Source organism: Gossypium hirsutum, chromosome D08 (genome assembly GCF_007990345.1).
Source record: "Gossypium hirsutum isolate 1008001.06 chromosome D08, Gossypium_hirsutum_v2.1, whole genome shotgun sequence".
NCBI classification, from domain to species: Eukaryota; Viridiplantae; Streptophyta; class Magnoliopsida; order Malvales; family Malvaceae; genus Gossypium; species Gossypium hirsutum.
In genome coordinates, this window is record NC_053444.1 from 6,160,932 (window position 1) to 6,169,898 (window position 8,967).

At 34.0% G+C, this 8,967-nt stretch overlaps 1 protein-coding gene and 1 pseudogene across 1 annotated transcript; both read right to left on the bottom strand.

Annotated features, from left to right (window-relative positions):
* Positions 1-1,246: 1,246 nt before the first annotated feature.
* On the bottom strand, positions 1,247-4,400 carry LOC107908516 (mediator of RNA polymerase II transcription subunit 19a-like; annotated as a pseudogene).
* Positions 4,401-4,854: 454 nt separating this feature from the next.
* On the bottom strand, positions 4,855-8,543 carry LOC107908513 (60S ribosomal protein L5). The gene is made up of 9 exons (XM_041099667.1): positions 8,324-8,543; positions 7,385-7,454; positions 7,205-7,296; positions 6,796-6,922; positions 6,626-6,705; positions 6,405-6,521; positions 5,641-5,775; positions 5,341-5,510; positions 4,855-5,192 (listed from the first exon to the last, which is right to left on the bottom strand). Exons 1-9 carry the CDS (start codon positions 8,324-8,326, stop codon positions 5,081-5,083), a joined length of 906 nt encoding a protein of 301 aa, XP_040955601.1. The 5' UTR covers positions 8,327-8,543; the 3' UTR covers positions 4,855-5,080.
* Between the last annotated feature and the right edge of the window lie 424 nt (positions 8,544-8,967).

Consider the following 8,967-nt stretch of genomic DNA (forward strand, 5'->3'; position numbering starts at 1 on the left):
GAAACCTTGATGGCCTTATGGAGCACTCCAATAAAACTAGAGTTACTATAGTAAATATTGTAAATCCAAAGAAATAAGATTGTATGGAGTTAAAATTTCTTAAGAATCTCATCTTGTAGATAGACAAGTCTTAACCGTCAATGTAATTTAAATTGTATCATTAGATCTGAAGAGCTCAATTTAGTTCAATTTGAGTTCATTTGTCTTTTGATTTTGCTTTTGCTTCATTCTAGTGCCTTAGAGAATTTCCCTTGAAGAATTTTAATTTTCGAGAGATAAGCTGACTTAGGCGGATTTAAAGCAAAAGAATCGCCTAAGGCCGTACGGATTACCAGACTAAAGTTCTAGCCCCGTAATATATGTATGCACACACACACACCCTTGAGACCTAACTGCCATGTAATCACCCTTCTCAACCCTACCCCAACCCCATAACAGATCACATAATGAATAGTCAAAAGAGGATCAAAATTCAAAATAGTCAGTGTTCATACCAATTCAAGACTAAGAGAAAACATTTGTTTTGATAATACAACAGTCTTTCTCCTACTCTGTTGAATCATAGTCCCCAAAACTAGAAATTGTGAATACTTGAAGTATGCAATTTATTAACTATGCACAAACCCTATGAGAAGTCAAAAGAACACCATTCCACAACCTTTTCAGCCACAAGATCGTCTGGTATCATCTCGAAAATACTAATTTAGCAGATCCAGAATATTGCTTCCCTTATGACACAGGTTTGACTGAAAAGTAGAAAACAAATATTCAATGGAAGCCAGTTTCTCTGCTTCAAATAGAATTACCTTGGAAGTTATACTTTTAGACATTTTTAAAAACGTTTACTAAAAACCTAATGCGGCAAACAGTCTAGTTCTAATGCACCATTTACACGAAAATATTGAGTGATCACAGTTATTTCTTCATTGTACCTTGATTTGCCTGAGTGAGAGAGAAGAATGAAGTATATAATGTTAATACCAAAATATCACAAGTATAAAAGATGATCCACTAAAAGATGATCCACATAATGCAACAAAAATAGAGCAAATCCGGAATAATATGCAATACCTTCTTTTTTGTGTTTGTGGACATCATTAAGATCTTCATCTCCATCATGCCCCTTTTCTGAAATTAACTTAATTTTAAAAAGATGGATTATTTCTTGACATTCATGATGACAAATCAGTTGGCAAACTTGTGCAGGGAAACATTAGATACCAGTTTTATTCCTGGCAACAGAAAATTTTATTTTTAAAGGTCGAAAGCAAATGCTTCATGCATAACTTCAAAGAAACAATGTCATTCTTGAACAAATAACTGATAAATTAGCTGACTGATTTTGTATCCTTGCACAGCATCATAGACTTTTATATCCATGAGCTTAACAATCCTTCCACAATACTTGAGGCCAAATGACCTGATCAAGCAATAGCTTCAAAAGAGGTAACAAACTTCCAACCCTTTTTTTCATGGTGCTTTTTTGAGTGAATCATGACGCCTACTTCTATCCTTCTTTGTTTTCTTATCTTTATCTTTATGACGGTGCTTGAGCTTCTTATTCTCTTTATTCTTATCCTTATCTCTATCTTTGCGCTTTTTATGCTTCTTCTCTTTTTCTTTGTCTTTGGCTTCAACCTTTGATTTCCCAAAAATTGTAGGAACCCCTTTTTCATTCTACCAAAAGAACAAACTGGTTAAGAACTTCAAATGAAGTCATGACTAACAAAGCAAATTTTTGTCAATACGAGAACATGTATGAGCATGAATTTTTTACCGACTCAATAATCAATCGGAAACTTAAATAAAGCTAATCACAAAGAAGAAAATTTCTTACCTCAGGCAATTCAACAGGAGTGGTTTCTCTCAGGTCGAAAGCATCTGTAAGAATATCCAGGTCAAATGGCTGCAAGCGGACATTAGTTTCTCTGTTATACGATGTATTCTGAATAAGTTGGCCCAATAGCATTCCTTCTCCTTTTCTAATTTCAGTACCTCCCACCACAGTATGAAGATAGTGAGTGTCTAAGATGGACATCGGAAGATGTTTCTTGCAGAAGAAGTCATGGTGAACCAGCAAGTTATACCGACTTACAAGATCAACAACACCACTAAGCTCCCTTGGCCCTAAACTATCTTGTCAGTTAATAATAATAATAATAATAATAATATCCAATACCAATTAACTTTACATGAAATTATAGTCAACTAACCCTCAAATCATCAATCCAAAATTTTCATGTTATACTGAACCAGAATAGTGTCAAGGAATCTAAACTTTTCTGTGAGTAATACTATAAGCAACATACATCATGTGTGATTTTCGCATCATTTGAGTAACTTAGTTAGCAAGTAATAGATAGTGGATGGCCACGTGCTTACATTAGGTAATTATTTAATAACTGACAAGCAAGTCATATAAATGCAACAATTTTATTAATTAAATACTTTGATATTCTCTTGAGGATAGTTTTCGAGTTATAAAAATTTTTACAAGAAACATGTGCTACATGTATACAATATATGACTGATGAAAAAATATAACCAAGCAAAATAACCATCATGCATGAATTTCAGATATTTTACACAGATGCAATATAAAATAGGGAATGATGGTGACGTATCATAATGATCCTGACTGATATCAAAGAAATATCATTAACCATTATTGTCTTATGGAAAAAAAAAAACATATAGTCCACAAACTCTGACAGTGAAGACTGAAGAGTACAATAATAGGTAAGAACCTAATAGCAAACCCAGCATCAACCAAAAAATGCAATGTGAATAACAGAGTAAAACTATAAACCACATGCTAAAGATATGGTACCTCTTCCAAATTTCTGGCCTTCCGAATCCATGAGTTAATGATTCATGAAACATTTAACATCATAGCTGTAATTTTGTAGCCAAAGTCAGGGGAAGCATCCATGAATATCAAGTAAAAGATAACCATAGAGGTAAACAAGATTTAAGGAGATCTTGATTAACGTAAAAGCCTATACTATAGCACAACAATGCTATTCTACCATTTTAGAATTCAAATGCATACATGTCTGGTAAGTACATTTATTTTTTAATTTGTTCCCCTTCTCTCACATGTGTGCAAAAGTAGCATCTTGCAACTTTTAGGTTCTATAGCTAATTTTCACCTCAAATAGATTTCTCTAACGTAGCAATTAATTCCTCTATCATCATCTTCCTTAATTTCATTTGTACTCGGAACAAATGTATCATTAGTACCAAAAGCTGAAAACTTTTGCCACAGCATATATGCCATTCCCAACCATCATTATCTTCAACTGATGCAGATCTGATGGGGAAGGAAATCCATGGAAGAGGGCACAGAGGCAGCCAAATCTTCGTTCTCAAATGTGTAAATTTGTATAAAGATTGCAAGATAAAGATGGGTCAGTGTAAGGGTGTTGTGCATGTCTAAGGGTAGCTGTGTAGGATAGACCTGCTAAGTAAAAGGAATCTCCAAACTGACCGCTTTAAGGTGGAGTTGGCCAAGAATGTCTTCAGAAGGCCGATTTTGGACACAGGTTGGGCAAAACTAGGAAACCTTTTACTTACCAAACAACTACTGTCGTTTGAATGAACAAGAATGAGATCCAGCCCCTCTGAAGCTCTTCTCATACTTCAATAATTTAATGATTGACACAATTCACAGTTGTGAATTAAATATGTCAACTGTGAAGTAAAACTGATAAAGGCCAGGTCGTTTACATGATAACCATTTCAGTTCAAAACAAAAGGCCAAATGGTTGTGGAACTATAACTAATTCTATGAATAAATTTAGCCCTGGAATCTTCTTCGTTTCATAAATTTCCAAGAAAAATAAAGCTAAACTATAACTAATTCTATGAACAAAGAAGAAATAAGAGGAGAATGAGAAACATAAAAAAAAAATCAACTGAGAAACACGAGAAACGTAGAAAGAAATCAAGACTACCACGGACTTGGAGCAAAGTTGCTGAGATGCTTTTACAGATCACGAGAAAGCAAAGCACGTTCCTCTTCTTCTGTTCAGCAGTCTTCACACCCCAGTACCAATAAAAAGGGAAAAGAGTGCAACAACAATTCGAACAAAAATCAAAACGGAGTAAATTTCAAGCAGGAGAAAAGGATTGAGAATTGAGGAATGAAATGAAGGGAGCCCAAAAGGTTGGAATGGAAGGGTTAGAAACAGTTGATCAAAGAACGCTGGAGGCAACGAAAGCTGTACTTTTTCAGGGTTTTGCAGTAAGATTAACGACCACTTTTTGTTTGTAAATTATACCTCTCGGCTCAGGCTTCGGGTCCGCAGCTTCTCTGGGGGTCCGTCGGTGTGTTCTATTTGCTGTCGAAGAGCGTGGGGTGATTCCTCCCCTTTTGCCAATTCCAATTTTCTTTGGATTCACTTATTTAATTATTTTAGAATAAAAATAATTTCAAATAATTAAATAAGTCACGCTGGCTTGCTGAAATTTCTATGAAGGCTGCTATTTACTTGTTTTTTATACGTTAAATTAAAAAATTAATTAATATTTTAATTATTTTATTTTATTTTTTAAAATTTTTATCCACATAACAGGCAAGATAATCAAATAACAAATAAATTTTAATCAAATTATGAATTTGCTCACAATTTTGTTTAAGAAATAAAATTCAATTTTTAATATAAACAAATACTTTAACCTTAATTTATATTATTAGATTAATATCTTCAACAGGATATTTGTTACTATCGGTAAAAATCACTCGAATCCAAGGTTTTTACTGATTATCTTCGAATAAGTTACTGGAAACGATTAACCCGTCTCAACAGCTCTAATCTTGAATCTGCCGGGAGTGAAGATTTAGAAGCCACGAATAGAATAGTACTTATATAATTAAACTATCAAATAACGGAAGCAGCAGGCAAAAATGCCAGTTCCTCATATACCTAATAAAGAAGCAAAGCCTTCAGTCCTTTTTTTTTTAATTCTAGCAGCAAAAGGATGAAATTTTAGAAAAAAAAAAAAACAAAAACAAAAATTCCGATGCTGAATTCACCCAGTGTTTTCCTCAACCGTAGCATCAACTTCAGCGGCTTGATCAATCATCCTCATCAGAATCATTATCAACTCCGGCAGCTGAATTCAAAGCCTTCAACCTATCAATCAACTTCGCCTTCCTTTCCTCGTAAGACAGCTTCTTCAGGTTGTACCTATCATGCAGAACCACGTATGGAATAAAATCAAGTTTTCTTTCGAGATTATATAACTAACTAGTTTGGTCAGTCATGCCTGATTTAATAGGCTATCTGAACTACGTTAATAAGTAAATTGCAAGAAGAAAGAGAAAGAAGCTTATACCTCTTGTGTTCCTTGGGAGGAGCCTTCTCGGATTTCTTTGCTTCTGGACTTGCACGAATGGCGGCATGGACCTTCTTGTACATTCCCTCTATGGTGTCAGGCTCAATGCTTCTCTTAATGTACTCACTGAAGTGAGACTGGTACTTCTCTGGCTCATCTTCCATTAAATTCTGTCAACTTGACAAAGTGAGACTTGCAGACAACAAGATATGAAACTGTTTCCAAATTAAGACAAGAGAGAGAACTTCAACACCATCATCACTCCCCTCTAACCACCACTTCATAAACTTTAAACCTTACCCTCATGTATGCAGCAACATGGCCACCGTAAATGTATTTGCGGTGAACTTCAGGATCAAGTTGCTTACTGTCCTTGTTAAATCCAGCAAACCTCTTGTCACTGTGAGGAATATCAATTCCCCCATCCAGAGCCCCCTAAAATGAAACAGGACTACACATTAAAACTGAATGAACAGAAAATGCAAGTGGAAGATTGTTGAGCTAAAAGATAATATTCAAGAATAATTTTGCTCAGCAATAAATGGCATGAAAGCATGGCCTAGCTGCTAATATAAACAGAAAATCTTAAATACTCATTGCACAAAATTTTATCATATCAAAACAATTGTTCCGATACACACACAACTCTTCTCTTTCACTTCCAGAAATTTAACCTCAACAAATAGGGTTTAGGGTTTAGGGTTTCAAATGCATACCAAACTATTAGGGTTTAGGGTTCCAAATACATACCAAACTATTTCTTTCACTTCCAGATTAACACCTCAACCTCAACAATGGTACATGCACTGAAAGAAATGTTGAGGTATACAGATGAGAAATATCAATGCACTGGGAAATTCATATATTTGTGTTATTTTTGTATATTTTTCTTGTATCATAAACATGGCTTAGGTATTTTATATTTATCCAACTTTGGTAAGTTAGAAAATTTGCCTAGTCTAGGTATGATCAAAAGAATCCACAACTTTGATAAGACTTGGACAAAGAAAACCAATGAGCACAACCTGCATCAGGACCCATAAATAGGAAAAGGTTCCACTTACCTTGAGAACACCAAAAACACGGTTACCAGTAGTAGTTCTGATAAGACCAACATCAAGAAGCGCACGAAATGGCCTCCTTGTCTCTGCTGGTTCAACAGTGAAGTCCTCCCCAGTTGCCTGCGAGCAAATGACACATGATTTACAAACTTATCATACATCTAAACGAAAGATGTAAACAACCCATAATTCTTCAAGCCTTAAAAACAATGGCACATGCATACCTCAACATTTCCCTCATACTCAGCATCCATCTCCAGTTGCTTCAGTGTTCGGCGAGCCAAGAGGAGTCCAACACAATAAGCTGTGTTTGAAGCATCATCAAGTAAGATACCACCCTCAACCAGGGAGTAAAAAGACCATTTGAACATTCATACAGAAGAAAATGACACACCTGCAGCATAATTGGTAAGGCCCACTTCAAGTCCATAGCGGGGAAGTTCATGAGCATAAGCTGCTGCAAGAACTATATCACCAGAAATACTAGCATGTATAATTTGTGCAACTATATCCTTATTGGTCTAATAAATGTGTTAAGGTTGGAATGTTAACCAGCGGCCCAAAAATGTTTATACGAAGAATAATGTAAAAAATGAAAGAATAATCAATATAGTTTAGCACATATAATTGCATATAGAAAATCTTGGTAGCCTCAAACAAATTATCAGGCTGTCGGAACAAATTACTCCACAGAAGTTGGTATAAAAAATGGCTGCTTGCTAGTTGCTACCCACATCATAAACCAAATGAAAGTGAGGTAGTGGGGGTGGGGGGGGAAGACAGTCAGTCAAATATTAGGATACAAATCTTGCAACCAAACGATATTTTGGGGTATTGTACTTGTTCTTATCCTGATTGATAAGACGGTTCCTAGCCCGGTAGTCAGTCTTGCCCTCTACAAGATTAAAAATGTATTAAAACATCAAAGAAAGCAAGGACAGATCTGCATATCACTATTTAAGGTACAGGCATCAGTATCATACCTCGTCTTCTCTTGAACTTAACTTGATATCTTTTGAAGTATGCCTTTGACTTTTGAGCTTTCACGTAAGGCTAGGCAACAAAACAAACCAACTCAGCAAAATGTGGAAGCATCTATGATAACCATTTCAAACACAATTAAACCTATAGAACTGATAAGTACTATGTTATTTAGACTCGAATGTAAATGTCATAGAGAGTATGTTCAACATTTTTTTCAAGTTTTTCCATGTTTTTGGGGATCTTGGCAGATTTATTTCCTAATTCTATGTCCAAATATAGATCAAACGTAGGTAATTAAAAGAAAGATAGCTAGTCAAAGAAATATAAGCATAAGTTAAGTACTTAAGTCACATGCTTTTCACAATTACAAATATTTTACATTACATCAATACTTACCACCATAATTTTTCAGCTTTAAGAGATAATATTAACAATCAGTAAACAATGTTATCTTCTATAAACACGTTTATTTTCATTTCTCTTCTGGAAGTAAAAAACGAAATTGCAAAACAAACAACCAAACATTTCCTAAATCTTTCCAATGAAAAATAATAATAAACAGCTTTAATTTCTTGATGCTTGCTTCGATTCGGGTCAATTCTACTAAAGAATTCAGGAAAAAAGGAAAATGACAAAAAAATAAAAAACACCTCGAAGACACTGCTTATAGACTGAAGTTAAATATATTACAGGAAAACAAGAGATTAGCTCATTCTATTGATTCTTTTCTCAAACAAAATTGTAACATCGTAAAGAAAATGCATCCAGTATTTCATGTTTTCATGAATTTTAATCAATAAAAAACGAAGAACAAACAGGAATCTGACATTAAAAAGGGTACAAAAACAGATTTAAGAGAACCTAAATTAACAAAAAAAAAGAGTAAATTAGAAAAATATATAAAGATAATAAAGTATTGTGAGGAGATTGAGATTTACCATAGCTTTGAGCACAGGGGTTAGCAGCCGAGCTTTGAGAGAGTGTAAAGAGAATAAAGATCTATCACTAAACCCTAATGGAGTCTTTTATAGTAAAAAATCAACGGTGACGAGTGGTTTCATTTAGATGCTTGATTTCTCTAGGGTTGGAGGTGCACTTTAGGCCTGTTAAAAGGCCGAGTTAGCTGTCCAAACCCGGAATCTCGTCAGATATTTGGAGGCTGACTATTTCTTAATTATGTAATTTATTATTATATTTTATATCACATAGAAATTAGATTTATAATAAATATGTAATATTATAATGTAACATTAAAAAATATATTTAATTTTTTTATATTAAAATTTTAATAAAACATATTAAATTATTGTTAATATATTTTTATAAAATTTAAAATTATAAATTTAAAATATATTTGAAAATGGGTTAGGATTTTAGGGATGGTTACGGGTTTAAGTAATTGATTTATAATTTAGAATTAGTATGGTCTAGCACTTTTGGGATCAAAAACTCTCGAAATTTTTTTTTTTTTAGGTTATATATGGAAAGATAGAAATAAAGTGGTCACAATTTTGCGTATTCACTTAATTTTGTTCGGTATAGGTGCTTTCTTCTAATGCTCAAGTCTCTTTATTTTGGGGGC

Coding starts and splice junctions, on each gene's coding strand:
- LOC107908513 (XM_041099667.1), bottom strand. Junction 6,522..6,625: donor AGTATGAGGGAAATGTTGAG/GTATGCATGTGC, acceptor ATTTGCTCGCAG/GCAACTGGGGAGGACTTCAC. Junction 5,193..5,340: donor CCTCCCAAGGAACACAAGAG/GTATAAGCTTCT, acceptor TCTGCATGATAG/GTACAACCTGAAGAAGCTGT.